Raw genomic sequence first — 20,831 nt, forward strand, 5'->3', positions numbered from 1 at the left:
TTACATTTTTAGCGTTATGTTTTTCAGATGTATGTCCTATTAGGCTTATTAATGATTTGGAAATTGGAAAATAACGGTATTCTTATCTGAATAACCTTGGTACAGCGTGACGCGATTTTGCATATTAGGAAGGTTGAGAGGTGTATTAGGTTCCACCTTGAATAGCTTTTTGGTGTGGTGGGGGGGGGGGGGGGGAACTAACATCCCCTGAGATTGTAGGGAATGTTAAGCACCGGTTTTATTTCTTTTTAACAGTAACGGTGTTGGGAAGCATTACCTCTGAGAATGAACTAAAATCGGAAATGATTTCTATTAGGATCAGAGTGAGATTCTTGCTAATGGAATTATATGCTTTTAAAAAAATAGCCTGGTTGAAACCATCGGTCTTCAGGTGATTGTATTGTTACCGCCGCATATTAGTTCATTGGTTGGGGTTTATATGATCTCTGTAAGATTCTTCTCCATATTGGATTAAGTAAGGAATCCCCTGCTTTTTGCTTTTTTCTTCTCTCTCGCCCCACCCCTGTAATATTTTAACAAAAAATTTTTGTTTAACAGTCCAGTTTAACACATCATTAACTTTGTCTCATTTCCTAAAGGAAGGAATCACTGTGTGTGTGTGTGTGTGTGTGCGCGCGCGCGCGTGTGTGTGTGTGTGTGTGTGCGCGCGCGCGCACTGTGTTTTGGATTAACCTTTAATGTCAGCTGCTTAGTTTGAAAGCTGTTGAAGCACATCTTTGTTTGTTGTTCACTAGTAAGAACTCGAGCTACAGACAGGTAAGAGGTGGTGATAAATACTCTCAAACTTCAGATCTGTCAGTGTTGGCAATACTTTTTGGTAGTATACCAGCGAGGAATCTTAATGTCCTTCATCTTTTATGCTCCAGACTTGGGGGGGGGGGGGCGGTATTTTGTATCTTTTGGGTCCTATATAACTGCATTTCTAGCACTCTCTAGTGGCCCAGCCAAGGAAGAGTTGGTTTGACAAATCCTTTAACCCAGACCATTATTAGCAATGAACAATACACATTTGTCTGTTTGTGTGGGATTCTCAGCAGATCTGTAGGCTTAGTATATTTTTGATTTTAACAATATGAAGTTTCCTACTAAAATATTTCAATTTAAGTTATAATATTTGTAAATAAAGTGCCTTTTGAGGTTGAAGTCGCAGCTGCAGCGTAACCATAGAAACGCAGCCCTGGATGAAAAGAGAGAACTTTAAGTAGAAGCGTTAATGGTTTTTGTATCCAACTTTGATTCTTCTTTTGATAGGCACAGAGTGAGAAGAACGTGATCAGATTTGATAACTTTCTATCCAATTTCGGCTTGGTTTGCAGTAAGACTTACCTACTACGGAATGTAAAACTGTTCCCACCATTCAGGACTCAGTGCTACCACAGTGGCCTCTGCATTTCTGGCATGTGTTAAATATAGCACATGTCTTACCGTTAGGGTTTTTGTGTGTGAAAAAGAAACTGGCAATAAAAACATCAAGAATTTACAGTGCTGCTGGTTATTATGACTTAACATAGTCTACGTTTTATTTTGAATACATGGACCCTTGGGAGAACAGGTAATATTTTTTAAATAATGACCCCTCTCTTTTTTGAACGACTTCTGTGACTAAAATTTTCCAGCCGCTTGTCCTCAAAACACAGCCCTCTTTGTAGCTGTAGTAAATTCTCTTATCAAATATACTTTGCCACAAGGGAAGAAGAGTTGTCAAACATACTGTGAGTATTTTGGATTATTATGGATTCTGGCTTAATTTGGTCAGTAATCTGGACAGGAAACTGCTTTGGAAGGCTTCCGAGGCACAAAATTTGGGGCCTAGAGCAACCAGCTCTTTGGGGTAGAAATTCTTAGGGAAATATTTTGTTTGAGAAAGAGGCTGGAGAGAAGGAAACTTACCTAGCAAATGAAAACACCTGTCATTTGTTCTGTTTCTACATTTGTGGTCTTTCACACCACCATTTAGATGTGGAATAGGTACCCTCTGGAAGAAAGTGGAATGATTCCCTAATTGTTAGACCTCTCATTTTCTCTTCAGTCCAGAGTCAACTCGGAGCCCTGGGTTTCTATCTTGGGGAATTAAAATCCGAATTGTCAAAACCCGTTAAATAGTAGGTATCACATAGTAAGATAATAAATATCTGCTTTAAATTTTAGAGTATTTGTGGATGCCTAATGATAATTCCTACACATAGGGTAGTTAGAGCCTGAACATATATAAAAGAATGTGTAAATAATTCTAGATGCTTAATTGTTGGTAAGTTTTACTGAGGAAGGTTAAAATTCATGAATCTGTGTATTTTAAAAAAACAGAAGTGAACATATTCTTAATGTGTAAAAATAAAACACCTTCCGGGCTTATTGAATATGTAAGGTGAGTCATTTTTGGCTCCAGACAATATGTTTGATGCCTGGGTCTTTCAAATTTTTTAAAAATTATAAACACGTGTGTACATATAAAGCAAAGCTTCACGTTTTTATTTATGTAAATATACATGCTGTGTATCTTGGTTCCGTTTTTCACTTGTTGCCCATAAATCTATTGAGCCGTACAGTTAATACTCCATTGAGTGGAAATAGCGTTGTGTATTTTCCCCATTTTTTCAAGCTTTCAATTTGGAGAATTTACTAAGAATTTGTAAAACTTAAACCTGGTAATCCGTTTAAAGAAGGAATAATCTTAGGCAAGACATTTTTATGTTTTTGTTTGCTGAGATACTGAAACGTGATTTGTCTACTTGACATCAAACCTGAGATGCGTGTAGAAAAGTGCATTTTGGGGCACCTGGGTGGCTCAGGCAGATATGCCGCTGACTTAGGCTCAGGTCATGATCTCAGTGATTTGTGAGTTTGAGCCCTGCGTTGGACTCTGTGCTGACAGCTTGGAGCCTGGAGCCTGCTTTGGATTCTGTGTCTCCCTCTTTCTCTGCTCCTCCCCTGCTCACGCTCTGTCTCTCAAAAATAAATAAACATTAAAATTTTTTTAAAAAATTAAAAGTGCACTTTTGTTTATGGAAAAAAAATGGGGAGGGAGGTAGCTAAAAGGAAACATATAAAAACAATGTGCAGCAGAAGTTGAGGGTAGTAGTTTTTAGAGTAAAAGTGGAGTGCCCTTTCATTTTGAATCTTTACAAAGCAACAATATAGATTGTTAGCCTGTGGACACTTGCTTACAATGAGAGTAGCTCTTACAGTCAGCGTCGTAGAAGTGTGGCTCAGGAGGTAGGAAATGGTCTTCCTTATCTTGAGTGGTACTTTTGCCCTGTGTTTTAGGAAAAGATGTGCTGTAGGACTCAACACTGGTCCTCTCTTCATCAGTGCTGCTTTAGTCCTGAGTCTGAGATCCGAGTGAATCTCTAGTACTTGAACTTTTTAATAGAAATCATCATTGGGGAATAACAGTTCTGCTGTTACTGGCTTAGACAGACTACATGGGGTGACAGGACACACTGGGAGGTCAAAAACCGGGCGCTGGCCCCACCAGTGAAACAGATTAGTCCTCACTGACTCAGCCAGGCACTTAAACGTGATGGTGAGAAAGCCACTAAGCCCTTTGTTTTTGAACTTTTTAAGTTCAGTTCATTTGTTGGATATGTTTTTTTTTTTTAAGTAAAGTTTTTTCTTTTCAAATTTTATTGCTTGGAGGAATTCACTTTTGCTTTATTTATCGATGCCGTGGATCTTTCAAATCCTTACAACAAAACACTATACAATTCCTACGAAGCAGGGGACAAGTCCTTGCAAGTAAAAGATCCAAAGCAGAAAAAAATTTTCCTTTTGAGATGCTTGTAGATTGCCATGCCGTTGTGAAAAATAATACAGGGAGGTCCCTGTACCCTTTACCTAGTTGCCCCCAAAGGTAATATCTTGCAAACTATAATAAAATATTAACAGTCAGGATACCAACATTGATATATATCCTCTGTGATGTAATCCGCCTATTTTATTCAGGTTCCCCCCCTCCCATGTCCCTGATTGTTAACATCTTAGTTGCCATGGTACAATTTGTCACGACTAATGACCAAGCTTGATACATTGTTACTAACTAGAAATCATACTTTATTCAGATCTCATTAATTTTTCCCTGATCTCCTTTTTCTTTCTCAGAATCCCACCCAGGATCCCACAGTACATTTAGTTGTCATGTCTCCTTAGGCTCCTCTGGCTTGTGACGTCTGCTCAGACGGTCCTTGTGTTTGATGACCTTTGCAGTTTTGGGGGCATATTGCTCAGGTATCTTCTAGGATGCCCCTCGATTGGGGCTTGTCTGATGTTTTTCTCATGGTTCTTGGTTGTGGTTACAGGTTTGGGGAAGACCAGGTTCTGTCAGAGGTGATGCGGTCAACATGACTTAACACTGTTGGTGGTGAACTTGACCACAGGGCTGTCAGGCTGCTCTTCTGTGAAGTGGCTCCTTCCCTCCTTTCCCTACTGTCCTCTTTGGAACAGAGTCACTCTGCACATGTCCACTTGAGGAGTGGATGCCTCCTTGAGGCCAGAATATCTATAGAAGTTATTTGGGAGCTTTATATAGGAAATATTTGTACTTTCTCGTTCCTTTAGTATTTATTCCACCACGTGTATCAGTATGGACTCAGGGATGTTTTATACTATGGGTTATAATCCAGTGCTCTGTTTTGTTGCTCAGGCTGTTCCAGCTTTAGCCAGTGAGAGTTCTTCCGGTTGTCTTCTGTGTCACTTTGACATACCCTCACCAATTTTTGGTCGGTTGGTGGTGGTTTTTGAGGACAACCTTTCTGGTACCGTCAGACTTTCTAGGCTTATGTTGTATATTTTGCGCCGCGGTCTTAGAATCTGCCGTTTCTCCAAGGAGTCCTAGTTCCTTTTATTGGAGAATAGAATTAGAATATATGGTTTGGGCAGTGGCTGTGCTTGTTGGTACCAATGTTGTGGCTTCTCAGCCCTCGGGGGACAGAGCTAAGAAACAGCTCTGAATTGGCTGGCATACACTAATTCACGTACACACAAGTCTGTGGTTATTCACCTCCACTCCTATTAAACTATACTTGAGTTTGCAGTGATGTCTCTCAACTCTAATCCTGTACCACATGGGTCATTCTAGTCTTCTCCTCTCACTTATCTGTAACTTCTCTGTCCAACATAGGAAGTTACCAACCATCCGTGCGTGTACTTATCTGTTTAATTTCAGTGTACATGTATAGGGGGCAAGGGTAGGCCACCCCCAAATGTGACACTTTGGCATATTGTTTATTTTTAATTAAAAGTTCCTTAAAAACCACCTATGCAAGAACATTCTGATCCTCCTTTGTCTCCAGAAAGCAGGAAATAAATCTTCCATGTCGAAAGGTACCCTCTTTGTACCAGGAGCTAAAGAGACATCTTTATGGTCAGAGGTGGGGAATTTAGAACCAAAAAGGCCGAACAACCTTTGTTACTTTTTACCAATTTACTACCCCAGCCCAGATTCTGTGTGGAATTCCTTCTTAATTGAGGTTCCTGAACATAAGTTTTTGTCCTGTCAATTCCTCTCAGATTTATTGTTTCTTTGTCTAAAAAGTATAAAAACTACCAGTCTTTTTTCATTTCTTTGGGTCTTAATTTCAGTATTGGGTCTCCGTGTGCACATAAGTGAATTTTTTTTTCTTCTGTTAATATGTCTTGTGTCGATTTAAATCTTAGACCAGCTGGAAGCATCTTAAACGGTAGAGGGAAATTTTTCCCCTTTAATAGTGGTTTCAGAATTGTTAATCTGCCCCCCCCCCCCACCTTTGAGAAGCATCGTTAGGGTTAGGTATGGCTCCTTTGGGCTATAGTTTCACACTCTCCACTCATTTCCAAGTTATTTAGGCAACTTGCCCCACACCAGTTACATTGGACTTATACCATACATTTATTTGTAATATAATCAGATTCTTTTGTCATAACCACACTCCATCCTGACACCCTCTGACTGCCTAATTGTGCCTTAAAAGTTCACTGATTTCTCATTATGATAGTACTTTATATTTACATAGTATTTTATATTTTGTAAAGCATTTTTTCATATATAAATTCATTTTGGTTTTGTTACTCGTGATACACTTTTTTTTTTTTTTACTCATGATACATTTTTTTTTAGGTAGGCTTGGCAGGTAAGTCTCCTAATCTATCCAAGGGCACTGAGAGTGAACATCAAGTCTGAACCTTCAAATTAGATTAGTTTGAGTGTGGAGTTCATATTCCCCCTTAATTTGTTCTGGAATGTTTTCCAGTATTCCCAAGTATACTCTAATCTCAGCAAAACACAGACCTGATATCCAGCCCACGTTGTCACCTGTTTGCAACTGATTAGGACCCCCTTCTTCGAGTTCAGTAATTTGTTAAAATGGTTCACAAAACTCAGGGAAACGTTTACTCATGTTTACTAGATTATTTTAAAAGATAGTCCAAAGGGTGCAGATGAAGAGGTGCTTAGGATGGGGTCCGGGAGGGTCCTGGGCACACGAGGGTCCTGGATCCCCGGAGGGTCTCAGGGGAGGGTGCTTCACCCTCCCCGTGCGTGGGTGCATCAATCAACACACATGCCCTCTGAACCCTTTCTGTTAGCATTTTTATGAAGGCTTCATTCATAACGATCAGTTAAGGTATGATCGATCAAGCAGGCGTTGATCAAATCATTACACAGACATGATTGATCAAATCATTGGTGGAGGTTGGGATAGGACTGAAAGTTCCAGCCCTCTGATCACACTGTTGGTTCCCTAACATCCAGACCCCACCCTGAGGCTCTCCCTGAGCTTTATCCCCTCATTAAGATAACTTACTGGTTGAAAGGGACTTGTTTCAATAACAAAAGACACCCTTTTCAATCTCATCACTTAAACATTCCAAGGGGTTTAGGAGCTCTGTGCTTGGAACTTTGAAGGAAGACCAGAATACAGTATGTGTTTTCTTCTATCACAGTGATGTCGCTGCCACATTTGTACCTTGAAGGAGTTGGACTAAATCTATTTTAGTTGAGATTCAAAGGTCCAAGTCTTGCTTTCTGAGACTGGGAAATTTGAGGAGATTGTTTAATTTCAGTTACGTCTTTGCCTTTTAGTGCCTCAGTTCATGTAGAAAATGTTGCGTTTTCCTGTCCCTTTGCTTAGATCAGAGTCTATGATGGTAAAACAGTATATTGAGCCCTTGAAAAAGTCATTGAAGAGAATGCGTAACAATTAAACATACCTTCTTTACAATTGTCAGATTTAGTAGTAGTTCTGGTCACGGGTACTATGTGAAGTGTGCATTAGTTCTTAAGGTGCTGTCTCCTGTTTGTAGTTTTCTTTAAGCTGGACTCAAAATTCACTGCACACCTGAGTCATCCTATGGGTGAGTCCACCTGTATTTGACTTAAAGGGCCATGCGCCTTCTGCCCCCTCCGATCCTTCTTGGGGTAGTGAGGAGGGTGTGAGAAAGGAGATAATAGAGATTAAGGTATCCAAAGAAATGCTGTTAATATTGGGGCCAAATGAATGGACTTTCAGTGCATTTCTTGTACTGTGTAAACTCAGAACTGCTTTTTTTTTTTTTTTTTAACTTTTTATTTTTTTTTAATGTTTATTTTTGAGTGAGAGTGAGAGACAGAGAGTGAGCGGGGGAGGGTCAGAGAGAGAGGGAGACTCAGAATCCGAAGCAGGCTCCAGGCTCTGAGCTGTCAGCATGAATGGTGAGATCAGAGCTGAGCTGAAGTTTGATGCTCAACCGACCGAGCCATCCAGGCGCCCCTTTGAGTTTTTATTTAAATTACAGTTAATTAACATACACTGTAATATTCGTTTCAGGTGTAAAATACAGTGATTCAACACCTGTACATCGCCTGGTGCTCATCCTAAGTGCCCTCCTTAACCCCTGGCACCTATTTTTTTAATTAAAAATTTTTAATGTTTATTTTTGAGACAGGGAGAGGCAAAGTGTGAGCAGGGAAGGGGCAGAGAAAGAGGGAGACATAGAAACCGAAGCAGGCTCCAGGCTCCCAGCTGTCAGCACAGAGCCTGACTTGGGCCCAACTCATGAACAGTGAGATCATGACCTGAGCCAGAAATCGGATGCTTAACCTACTGAGCCACCTTGCCCCACCCCACCCCCAGCACCCATTTAACACACCCCCAGCCACCTTCCCTCTGGGGACCATTAGTTATCTATAGTTTGGAGTCTTTCTTGGTTTGTTTTCTCTTTTTTTTTTCCTTTGTTCGTTTGTTTTGTTCCTTAAATTCCACACTTGAGTGAAATCCTATGTTATTTTGCCTAGCACAGTCCTCTCTAGCCCCATCCCTATAGCTGCAAACAAAACTGTTAAATCATTGATCCTATCTGCTTCTCCTATCGATAAAAATCCCCGTGGCGTTTCAGGATTACTTGTGGGCTCCTGAATCTACTTGAAGTAACTCCTAGGAGAAAGGGATTTCATACAAAAATCTTTTCGAGGACTCCACGAGCAGTAGATTCCAGGTTGAGTTTCCTGGATCCCCCACCAGTCTCCGGAATCCCTCTGGCTCTGCAGATCCAGGACTGTGTGCAGTGCCTCCCTGGCAGGAAGCTGTAAGATCAGCTGATCGGGGAAACCTGCCGTCTGTGGCAGCCAACTGTTCCAGAAAGCAGATGTCCTTGTGCCTCTCCCTGGCCCACTCAGATGGCCGATGTGTGGTGCAGGGGTGTCTAGCCTTTGCGGGAGTTAGAATAATAATAGCTAACGTCAACCCTGTATTATTTCCTGCAGCTGCTTTAGCAAGTGACCACAAACTGGTTTAGAACAAGTTCTGGAGGCCAGGATCCCAGAATCTGGTGTTGGCAGGACCACGCCCCTCCAGGGGGCTCTGGGGACAGGGGAACCACTGCTGGCCCGTGGCCGACCCGGCCCCATCCCCTCCAGTTTCTGACCTCCTCTTTCAACTTGCCTTCTTTCCTGTGTATGGGGTCTTTCTGCGTCTCCTTCACGGACACTCAGGATGGCAGTTAAGGCCATCCCAGATCATCAGGTATCCTCTCATCTCAAGACCCTTAATTACATATGCAAAATACTTTTTTGAACTAAGGTAACATTCACAGGTTCTGGAGATTAAGACAGGGACACACCTTTTAGGGAGCCACTGTCAGCCTTACAAACCCTATGGGCAGTGTTCTCTGTCCATGAAAAGCATCGAATCTTTTAACCCTCGTAATAGCTGTATGAGGTAGATACGTGTCCACATTTTTACTTTATTTATTTTGATAGAGAAAGAGAGCATCCCAGCCAGGCTCTGCACTGCCAGAGCAGAGCCAGACGTGGGGCTTGAACTCATAAACTGTGAGATCATGACCTGAGCCAAAGTTGGATGCTGACCTGACTGAGCCACCCAGGTGCCCTGAGAACTGGTCTCTTAATTGTTGAATCCATCAACTCAGTAAAAGGCCTTCACTGGTAGGTGCCCTGCAGTTGAGTGTCCTGGGTTTTACACACATGAACAGTGGTCACCCAGAGGAAGCGATTAGGTCCATGTGGAAACGCTTTTCCTTCTTGTCCTTAGTGATGGCAGGGCTTCCCATTTTGAGTTAATTCTCTTGACTCCATATGAACTGAGTTCACACCCCTTGTAAGAAACACTTGTTCTATAGAATTCCATGGAATTGAGCTTTCTGCTCTTGTATACAGACCTTTCTGACTTCCCCAGTGTTCACTCACCTGATGTGGTTCTCCTTGTAGATTTCATAGTATCTGGTTTGTGTTTCTCAGCTTAACCATATATATTATCTCTCTGTTTATTATTTTGTATTATGGGTTTTTATTCCTGTTAATTTTAATTTTTTTATTATATTAATGTTTTTTATTTATTCTTGAGAGAGAGAGACACACACAGAATCCGAAGCAGGCTCCGGCCGGGCTCTGAAACATCAGCACAGAGCCCGGTGCGGGGCTCGAACTCATAAGCCATAAGATCATGACCTGAGCCGAAGTTGGACGCTCAACCGACTAAGCCACCCAGGGCCCCTTTTTATTTCTCCTCTTGAAGAAGCATACTCCTTGGTGAATTTCTGTGAAGTGAACATGTTCGTGTCCTGGCCGCACAGAGGAGAGTTGACACCCAACGCTCCAGGTGTCCCCTTTGATCCCCTTCCTGGTCCCAAACCTCCTCCCTCAGGAGAATCTACTATCCACCCATGCGTGACCACGAAATCACCTCTGCTGGCGTTAAGACTTTGTTTGACGGTAGCAGGCAGTATGTAATTTTCTGTGGCCAGCCGCCTCCGTGCTCTGTTGTGAGGATGTACCATGAATGTACCATGTGAGGATGTACCATGTGGTGAGGATGTACCCTTGCTGGATGTACCATGAATTCCTTTTCGTTGCTCTGGTACCCACTCAGTGGCTCTACCACGGCTTATTCTTCTTGCTACAGATGAATATTTTATTATTTCCACATTTGGGGTATTACCATTACGATATTCTTTTATGTGTCTTTTCGTGTCCTTGATACATGTATTTCTGTCATGTGTAAGTTCCCATTTCTCTTATACCTAAACTTAGGAATGGAGTTAATTGAGTCTTAAGGTATGTATTATTTAATAGTTGTTTTCCCTTGATTTATTTTAAAAAATATGAAACCTACAGAAATAGCAAGAATACTAAAATGAGTATCATACACATCTGTCTAGATTCAGCAGTTGTTTGTTTTGGGGAACGTTAGGGTTTGAATGAGGTGGTGTTTGTTGGCCAGAGTTCTCTTTTGCCTTTTCAATTAACAGAAGTGATCTCTGGGGTGATACTTTGAAATTAAATATCTAGTGCCCCAGTACACTTATATACAGACATATGTTCACACATCCACATGTGTACTCGGGCATGCACACACGGATATGTAAGTCATTTAGTGTATTTTTTAAAACATAATTTGTCAGGGCGCCTGGGTGGCTCAGTCGGTTGAGCGTCCAACTTCGGCTCAGGTCATGATCTCACAGTTGACGAGTTCGAGCCCGGCATCGGGCTCTGTGCTGACAGCTCAGAGCCTGGAGCCTGCTTCTGATTCAGTGTCTCCCTCTCTCTCTGCCTCTCCCCTGCTCATGCTCTGTGTCTCTCTGTCTCAAAAATAAAGATAAACATTAAAAAATATTTTTTTAATAAAAAAATAAAAAATATAATTTGTCAAGTTGGCTAACATACAGTGTATACAGTGTATCTTTTTAAAATTGAGTTGAAATTCACATAACTTAAAAAATAACCACTTTAGAATGAAGTATTCATGGGGCACCTGGGTGACTCATTCAGTTGAGTGTCTGATTCCTGATTTCAGCTCAGGTCACAGGATTGAGCCCTGCATTGGGCTCCACACTGAGCATGGTGCCTGCTTGGGATCCTCTCTCCCCTGCTTGTGCGCATGCGTGCGCTCTCTCTCTCTCTTTAAAATAAAAAATAAGTAAATAAGTAAAATAAAATTGAAAATTTGAAAATAAAAAATAAAATGAACAATTCAGTGTATTCATAATGTTGTACAGTCACCATCCTATCTCTACCAACTTTCAAATCACTTTCATCTGCTCCCCAATCTCTCTCTCTCCCCAGCCCCTGGCCGCCTCTAATGTCTGTTCTGTCTTTTTGGATTTACCTCTTTTGAGCATTCTATATTAATGGAATCACACAATATGTGACCTTTTGTGTCTGGCTTCTCTCAACTTCGCATTATGTTTTCAAGGTTCATCCATGTTGTAGCAGGTATCAGAACCTCATTCTTTTTTATGGCCAAATAATACTCCGTTGTATATATGTAATATTTTGTGTATGCATTCATCCTTTAATGGACATTGGGCTCTTTCTTCTTCTTTCTAACTATTGTGAGTGACCCAGTATTTTTCTACCCTGTGGTTTTAGCATCCATGGCTGATTCTTGCCTGAACCCATTATTACCGTGATGATTATAAAGTGAAGATTCTGCATTTGTATTTTTGTCCTTCCTACTACGTTGATTAGTTGGGAGTTCTCCTGTGAACAAGTCTGTTAAGACTGTGTTTGTGTGTGTGTGTGTGTGTGTATGTAGTAATATCAGAATGGACTTGGGGATTCTTTCTTATTCAGTGTATAATCCATTTTTTTTTCTTCAAGTATTTATTTTGAGAGAGAGGGAGGGAGAGAATCTCAAGCAGGCTCCACCCTGTTCACACAGACCCCTGTGTAGGGCTCGATCTCACAAACTGAGATCATGAACTGAGCCTAGATCAAGAGTCTGTTGTTTGACTGAGCTACCCAGGTGCACTGTAATCCATTCGTATTCATTTTTATGTTCAAATTGTACCAGAACTGCCTAGTGGGAATTCCTCAAGCTGGCTCCCATTCTTTCTCACTTGACCCCCTTGGTGTTAGAGTCAGTGGCTTATAAAAGGTGTCCATTTATGTTCAAACGCCAGTTCAAGAATTGTTCATGGCCAGGGTGTGTGGCAAAGTCACTCGTGTTTATGGATAATAGATTTGTGACATACATCAGTGGTGAACATGTCAGGGGCACACCATGTAATAAAATCTGATTTGCTGCCTTAAAAGGAGTATTGAGTGGCGGGGGTGGGGGGTGGGGGGTGGGGGCAGGGAACCTGGGTGGCTTAGTTGGTGCTGACAGCACAGAGCCTGCTTGGGATTCTCTCCCTCTCTCTCTCTCCCTCTCTCTCTCTCCCGCTCCCTCCCTCCCTCCCTCTCTCTGCCCCTCCCCCATTCATGCACTTTCTCTCTCAAAATAAATAAAACTTAAAAAAAAAAAAGTATTGAGCATGAACGTTATTTAAATGAAGAGATTTAGCTGAATATTGAATATGTGTGTGTATTTATTTGTATTTTAGGCTTTCTTTCCCTGACCTGATAGTATCAGGACGTGATCAATTTCTGTGTGCTTAACTGTTTATTTACTTGTGGGGTTTGTTTTGTTTTGTTTTGTTTTTGAGAGAGAGAGACCACAAGCAGGGAGGGGCAGAGAGAAAGAGAGAGAGAGAGAGAGAGAGAGAGAGAGAGAATCTGAAGCAGGCTCCAGGTTCTGAGCTGTCAGCACTAAACCCAAACGGGGCTTGAACCCACAAGCCACGAGATAGTGACCTGAGCTGAAGTCAGAAGCTTAACCGACTGAGCCACCCAGGCGCCCCTTCTGTGTTTTTAGTTGGAGCTGATCTGCTTCTTTGTAATTGCTGGTTTCTTTTTGTGCAGCTAAGATCTTTTTCTTTTTCTTTTTTTTTTTTTTTAACGTTTATTTATTTTTGAGACAGAGAGAGACAGAGCACGAACAGGGGAGGGTCAGAGAGAGAGGGAGACACAGAATCAGAAACAGGCTTCAGGCTCTGAGCAGTCAGCACAGAGCCCGACGCGGGTCTCGAACTCACATACCGCGAGATCGTGACCTGAGCCAAAGTCGGACGCTCAACCGACTGAGCTACCCAGGCGCCCCAAAATCTTTTTCTTTAGGTAGATTTTTCTTTCATGAAATTCTGCAAAAGAACAGGTGGCATATTTTTACATTTAAAATTCAGAGTTTAATTTTTATCTGTTTTAAAAACTGTGTGTAGGGGCGCCTGGGTGGCTCAGTCGGTTGAGTGTCTGACTTTGGCTCAGCTTATGATCTCGCGGTATGTGAGTTCGAGCCCCACGTCGGGCTCTGTGCTGACAGCTCGGAGCCTGGAGCCTGCTTTGGATTCTGTGTCTCCTCCTCTGTCTGCCCCTCCCATCCTCATGCTCTGTCTTGATAATAAACGTTAAAAAAACCCAAAACAACCTTTTTGTGTGTTTTAAGGGAAAATTAATGTGTGATAGTTATGTAATTATTCAGATAAGCTTATGTTTTCAGGGCAATGCTACTGTTGAATTTTCTTGTTCTGTAGAATTGGATTTACTGTTTCAAGTTCTTAGAGGAATTTTTTAAAATCATGATAATGCCTTTAAAATATCCTGAGTGGTAAAAATAAAGGATACCTCTTAATCTTTCCTTTTCTTTCTATCTGTAATTGTAGCGAATGGCAGACAGATTCTAGCTTGTGGTGGTAACTAAGAATCTCCAGGAATCTGTTGTCTTATAGTATTTATAACTAACGGGGAATTTTCCTTGATACCTATATCATTTGTTTACATCAAATATAATCGTATATGTAATTTAAAAACGTCCTCTGTATTCCTGAAAGCAGTTACAGTGAATTAATCTCTTCGATTTGTCACTGGAAGAATAAATAGATGATACAACTGCTAACTGTATTACTACGGCACTTCAGAAAAGTCTTCCACACAGACCGCAGCGTCCTGTGGCCTTGCTTTAGGCTGGTGGCTCTCAACCGGCAGGAGGGTGCCACCTGTGATCTCGTGGGCAGAGGCCAGAGATGCCGCTGGCCATCCCGTGGTGCCCAGGAAACACCCCACACCCTCCCGCACACACGCAAAGAATTACCAGGCCCCACGTGTCCGTGGTGGTGTTACTGGGAAGTCGTGCATTGGGGGCGAACCTTACGGGGTTCTCAGAGGTAGCTTCTTCGTATTAACAAACATAAGTACTGACCATTGAGAGTGATTGCTTCCCCAAGAAGAAATACGGTTTTAATGATCAGGTTTGTTTATTTATTTTTTAATGTTTATTTTTGAGAGATACTGAGTGTGAATGCAGAAGGGGAGAGAGAGAGGGAGACACAGAATCAGAAGGCTGCAGACTCAGCTGTTAGCACAGAGCCTGATGCGGGGCTCGAACTCGCGAACTTCGAGATCTTGACCTGAGCCAAAGTCGGACGCTTAGCCGGTTGAGCCATCCAGGCGCCCCTTAACGATCAGGTTTACATTTGGGCCCAGAGATGAAACTACCAGCAGCTGAAAGGTGATGGATCAGCCTTGGCACCCTGAGAGTGGTGTGGGTCTGTGGTCCTCGGGATGCCCCTCGGGCCTTGTTCCATCCCGTGTTCCTGGGCAGGATCTGGATCTCTCCCCAGCTCCCGGCTGGGTGGGCATTCGGAGAACCTGACGTGCAGAAACGTCTGCGATTCGGCCACAGCGTGCGTACGGTTCTGGCTCACCTAATTTGTCTTCCGACCTCGGGCTTCAGACACTAGGCTCTGTTGTCTTCAAGGAGTTACATCCGTGCACCCTCCCTGCCCATAAGGCAGCTTCCATCTAAGTAAAAACTGTGGTTCGTGTTTTACAGTAAATGTGGTTTGAGCCTAGTCCCCAGACCCTCTCCTCCCTCCACACCCTCTGTTCTAGGTGAAGGCACAGCCTGTCACCCCTGGGCTTGGCACTTGCCTTCTTCTTGTGTGTGCAGAGTGAAGCTTAGGAGTAGGCTGCCTCCAGGGTGAGGGGGCTGCCGGGGCAGGCGCGTCCTAGTCCACGTTCTCCCTGTGTCCCCCACCCCCATGGTCACAAGCATATACAGTAACTTTCTTCGGGTGTCGGAAGAGCCTAAAGCCTTTCCCCCACCCGGGGTGGGTTGGGGGGTGGGAGGGTTGTGAGGACTGAATGAGGTTAAGTCCTCTGAAACCCCCGGCACCAGGGTCTAGAGTGCATGTGGCGGGTAGTACGGATTGCTTGTGTGGGTAGCCCTTTCTGTTGTAACCTTCCCTTCCCCGGACCCTGTTCATTTTCCACTTTCCTCCGTCTCCCTGCTTCCTGCCCACCTGTCAGAACAGAAGAGACTTGTATTCCGTGCTGCCGTCTCGGAGGTTGGAAATTGAATTTGATAATCTGCAGGGAGTTTATAGTGACTACGGTGTGGTTGTCATATTGTGCGAGAAGGCAGTGGCGTTCTTGGGTGGTTGGGTGTATGAGAACCCTACTCACAATTACTGAGATTAGTTTTAGGTTTCTGTGGTCTAGTTCTTGGCAACAAACTGTTTCTTTTTCTTCTTCTTCTGTATCACTTTGACTCAACGTCCCTGTGTGTTGGTTGGTTGATTGCTTCTAACTTTGCTGTGGTCTTGTGACCTGGAATATCAAACGCGCAGTGACATCCATGGTAAGGGTGACTAGGCTTGGAGCCGCCGGGCTGGGGTGGGGATAGGAGCTGAGAGGGTTGGGGTGCCCTGCCGGGACTCAGGAGGAGAACACGAAGACTTTGATGGCTCCTCAAGCTTTACGTGGTAAATGAGCTTTTTTTTTTTTTTTAAAACGTTTGTTTATTTTTGAGAGATAGAGACAGAGCACAAGCAGGGAAAAGGCAGAGAGAGAGGGAGACACAGAATCCGAAGCAGGCTCCAGGCTCTTAGCTGTCAGCACAGAGCCCGACGTGGGGCTCGAACCTTCCCCTCTTGAGATCATGACCCAAACTGAAGTTGGATGCTGAACCGAATGAGCCACCCAGGTGCCCCTGGACTAAGGTTTTTTACATGGACCTAGTTTTGAGCTAAATGAGCTAATGTACATTTTGGGGCAGTTGAAAGGATTAACGGAGGGTCTCTCAGGTCATACAGGGTATGCTGTGATTTCCTTTCCCCACATCGGTCACTTTGCTCGACCGCTTTCTCGGTAAGAAGGCCTGTCGTGCCATGTGCTGGCTCTTAACTCTCTTCTCTCAATTTCAGGCAAAGTCGTGTGTCTGTCACGTCTGTGGTGTCCACCTGAACAGGCTCCACTCCTGCCTGCACTGTGTCTTCTTTGGCTGTTTCACAAAGAAACATATTCACGAGCATGCGAAGTCCAAGCGGCACAACCTGGGTAAGGCGCCTTCTGAATAGCGTCCCTGGTGTGGGGACGGCCACTACCCGGCCTGCTGTTCCCTGAGTCGTGGCTCCCAGCTCATCCGGGGCCCTGTCTGAAGTCCTCGTGCAACTCCAGGGGCGAGTGGATGAACAGATGAACTCAACAGGCTTATGCACCCAGCTGGCCTTGGGGCTCTCAAGTGGATGTTAATATCTGTGCCATCAGCACAGAGCCCGGTGTGGGGCTCGAACCCACCAGCCGTGAGATGGTGACCTGAGCTGAGATCAGGAGTCAGACTCTTAACCGACTGAGCCAAACAGGAACCCTGCAATGTTAGTTATTAACGCCAGCGTGGAGTTGAGTGATTTTTATTGCTTCCTATGATGGATTTTCATGGTTCTCAATAATACAGAGTCACGAAAAGGCTGACGGCACCGTGGCATCAAGATCAATTGTTTCGTGTAGTTGCAGGTTCAAGCTGTTGCACAGTCTGGAAATTACACGAAGCGGCGTTTTGCTCTTGGCTTTCTTTTCTGACCGTGTTCGTTAAGTGTCTCTCTCCTTTAGTATGTGTGATGTTTTCTCTTGAGTGATGGGGAGGCTCTTCGGCTGGCCTTAAGAAAGTCACTTTCACGAGGTCCAGGCCAAAGAGCTATTACTTCACGGCGGCTCGGCAATGCCAGTTAAAGGTATTTTTAGGCCTTTTTAGATAGTAGAAATGGAACGTAAGGACTCAGTCCTCTCTGCTGGACTTATTTGTAAGTAACAACTTAGAGTGAGCCTGAGTGAAAAGGGTGCTTGGAGCTAGGGGTTCAGGTTGTGACATTGAGCTCGTTGGCCTTTTTGGAAGGAGAACTAATGGACCTAATAGTGCTGTCATGAGCTCTGTCCACAGAGGAACAAGGTAGTTCGTGATCTCTTCTTACATTGAGTAACCAGAGGCAAAAGACACTGGTCAGGACCGTGTGGATGTGATCAAACTCTGTAGTACTCACTTACTGTAGATCTTTGCTTTTACCGGTACACATGAGGAGTATGCTGCCGTATCTGTTCTCCGACCAGCCCCGTTTAGGCGGCTCTGCTGTTATGCCCGGGCTGTGATTCCATGTGGTTAGAGGGTTATGGAGAATTGGAAGTATATTTGCACTTGAAAAAGCTATCTGAAGAGTTACATTGTTACGCAGGATCGTCTACAAAAATCACTTCAGAAATGCGTTCATTTTTAACCTGATTGATACACTCGTTCTCTACTTCTGCTGGAATGAGTAAGTTTTAGAAGGCTTGCTTTCAGAAACAAAACCTTGAAATCGGAGAGAGATCCAGTTCTGTGCTGCGTTTGAGCCCGTGAACGTATTGGAGATTGCACGTGTATGTGTTTAACCAAAAGCTAGAATTAGTTTCTGTGTCCAGGTGGACAGGAGGGTGGCGGGCACAGGAGAGCGAGGCCGAAGCGGCAAAGTGCTGGAGGAGAAGAACGGGGATGGGCAGCCCCGGTCCTGCCTGGCGGTTTGGTCTCCGTTTCCCCCACTTAGGAGGTCACCTGCCCGTCCTCCGCCCCGTGCGTCCCAACTGCTGCTCCCGCCCGTCATCTCCAGAGCAACTTCTAGGCTGGCGATACTCTGGTCGTCCTTTCATACAGAGTATTTCGCAGGATATTCAAGGGCAAAGTGATTGAGCAGTGGTATGGGGAGTGAGGGGCCTCGACTTCCTGGTGGTCCACTCGTTCTGCCTCCCAGGGGATATGTGGTAGTACGATGTTGAGACCTGAAGTTCTCATCAGGCATCCAGGTTTTCGTTGGAGTAGCACGGAGGCCTAAACTGAGTCTTGTCTGAATATTGTGGACGATGCACTTAAAAACAGAGTATTGGTAGAGTAAGGCCATTGTCGGAGGTCTTGTGGAGGGACGGGCGAGTGTGGCATGGGACGAGGAGGGTCTGACAGCAGTCTGAGGTCCTGCCCTATCAAGTCGCCTTAATGCAGTGTGATAAATACACACTTCAGGGAAGAGAACTTCCCCTCTTTCGGGGTAGTCACTCAGCTTTGCTGGTATGCTTCCACCTGTCCGGGTTGGTGTCCCAAACTGGGTGTTGGAATATTCCAGCCAGCTGTGGGGCGGGTACAGCAGAGTCAGGTGACAGACTCGGAGCTGCTTTGTGTTCGTACCTTCTAATTTCATGCAGGTCTAGTTTTGTGCTGAGTCCAAGGGTACTTAGATTTGGTCTGTATGAGCCACAGAGGTGCAAAAGTAATGCCTTTAGCTTTGTTCTGTGTGTGCGTGTGTCTTTCAAGAGTTAGAGCATGTGTTGGTGGGTGTGGGATATCAGTTCGCTTCTGAATCGCCGGTGTTTTTCCTCCATTCTCGAGGTTACCCTGCGACCAAACAGAAAAGGACCTTGCATGGTGCATGCACGGTGCTTCTGTGAGCTGTTGGCTTTGGGAATTCCCAAGGAAGCCAGTGTACCCTCATCTTGACTATGAAATAATTTTCCGGGGGAGCTACCTTGATGGGAGGTGTTGCTTTGGGCTTTTAAATTTTATGTTGAGGTGAAACTCACATGATGTACAATGAAGCATTTGAAAGCATACAATCCAGCGGCTTTTCGTCACTCACCAGTTGTGCAACCACCACCCCTCCCTCTACTCTCCAACCTCGTCGTCATCTCACAAGAATACCCCACCTCCAGGAACTAATTCTTTCCTCCCTCCAACGCCTGGCACTCGCTAATCTGCTTTTTGTCTCTCTGGATTTGCCCATTCTGAATATTTCATAACAGGAATTAAACAGTATATGACCCTTTGTGTCCAGCTTCTCTCTCTTAGCACGTTTCCAGGGCTGATCCACGCCGTAGCATGTGTCAGTAGCCCGTGCGCTGTACGTTTGAGAAACACTCCATTGTGTGGACCTTCCATATTTTGCTTATGTTTGTATCCATTAATGGATATTTGGGTTGTTTCCACCTTTGGGCCCTTATGATAAGGCTGTGATAAACATCCATGTGTAAGTTTCTATGTGGACATACGTTTACATTTTTTTAAGAGGTATACCTAGAGCGGATTCGCCAGAGCGAATTAGCGGTGTCACAGGATATTTCCGTGTTGACTTTTTTGTGGAGCCACCAAACTTGCCCACAGTGGCTGCACCATTTTACGTTCCTGCCGGCAGTGCCTGAGTGTTGCTGTTTCTGCACATGCTCACCGACACTTCTTTTCTTTCTTTTTTTAATAACTCTGGCCACCATGATGGGTGTGAAGTGGTGTCTAATTGTGGCTTTGATTTGCATTTTCCTAATGACCAGTGATGGTAAATATTTTTTCATGTGCTTCTTGGTCCTTCGTATATCTTCTTTGGAGAACTGTCTATTCAAGTCACTTGTTCATGTTTTTAATTGGGTTGAGCTGTTTGTCTCTTTGTTGTACTTTCTGAGATGTGTGTGTGTGTGTGTATGTATATATATATTTTTTGGAAATACACACACACACACACACACACACACACACATACACACACACACCTTGGAGATATATGTATATATCTTCTGGATAGCGAATCCTTAGCAGAGATGTGATTTGCAGATATTTTCTCCCTATTCTGTGGGTTGTCTTTTCACTTTTTTTTTTTTTTTTTTTTTTCAACGTTTTTTATTTATTTTTTTTGGGACAGAGAGAGACAGAGCATGAACGGGGGAGGGGCAGAGAGAGAGGGAGACACAGAATCGGAAACAGGCTCCAGGCTCCGAGCCATCAGCCCAGAGCCTGACGCGGGGCTCGAACTCACGGACCGCGAGATCGTGACCTGGCTGAAGTCGGACGCTTAACCGACTGCGCCACCCAGGCGCCCCTCACTTTCTTAATATCCGTTGGTGTAGAAAGTCTAGTTTTGATGAAGTCCAACTTACCTATTTTTTTCTTTAGTTGCTTGTGTATTTGTTGTCAAACCTAAGAGTCCATTGCCAAATCTGAGGTCATGAAGACTTAGCCTCTATGTTTTCTTCTACTAGTTTTATGCTTGTAGCATTTTATTGAGGTTGCTGATGCATTCGGAGTTCATTTTTGTATATGATGTAAGGGTTGAGCTTCATTCTTTTGTTTTTGGATTTCTGGTCATCCTACCACCATTTGTTGAAAAGGTTGTTCTTCCCCCACGGAGTGGTCTTGGCACCCCAGCTGACCTCATTCATTTTACACAGTGAGTGAAGGGTGTGG

At 43.9% G+C, this 20,831-nt stretch overlaps 2 protein-coding genes across 3 annotated transcripts in view; both read left to right on the forward strand.

The window, feature by feature from the left end:
* The window catches only part of MPRIP (myosin phosphatase Rho interacting protein), a 329,117-nt gene that overhangs the window by 9,708 nt on the left and 298,578 nt on the right, over positions 1–20,831 (forward strand). The gene's annotated exons all lie outside the window — the stretch shown is intronic.
* Positions 1–20,831, forward strand: part of USP22 (ubiquitin specific peptidase 22) — a 42,722-nt gene that overhangs the window by 1,442 nt on the left and 20,449 nt on the right. Inside the window, exon 2 of one of the 2 annotated variants that reach the window (XM_049638002.1) lies at positions 16,510–16,642. The exons of the other annotated variant lie outside the window; for it this stretch is intronic. Within the exon in view, the coding sequence (XP_049493959.1) occupies positions 16,510–16,642 (133 nt within the window). The remainder of the gene's footprint in view (positions 1–16,509; positions 16,643–20,831) is intronic. 2 annotated transcript variants of the gene reach the window in all.

Source organism: Panthera uncia, chromosome E1 (genome assembly GCF_023721935.1).
Source record: "Panthera uncia isolate 11264 chromosome E1, Puncia_PCG_1.0, whole genome shotgun sequence".
Classification (NCBI taxonomy): Eukaryota; Metazoa; Chordata; class Mammalia; order Carnivora; family Felidae; genus Panthera; species Panthera uncia.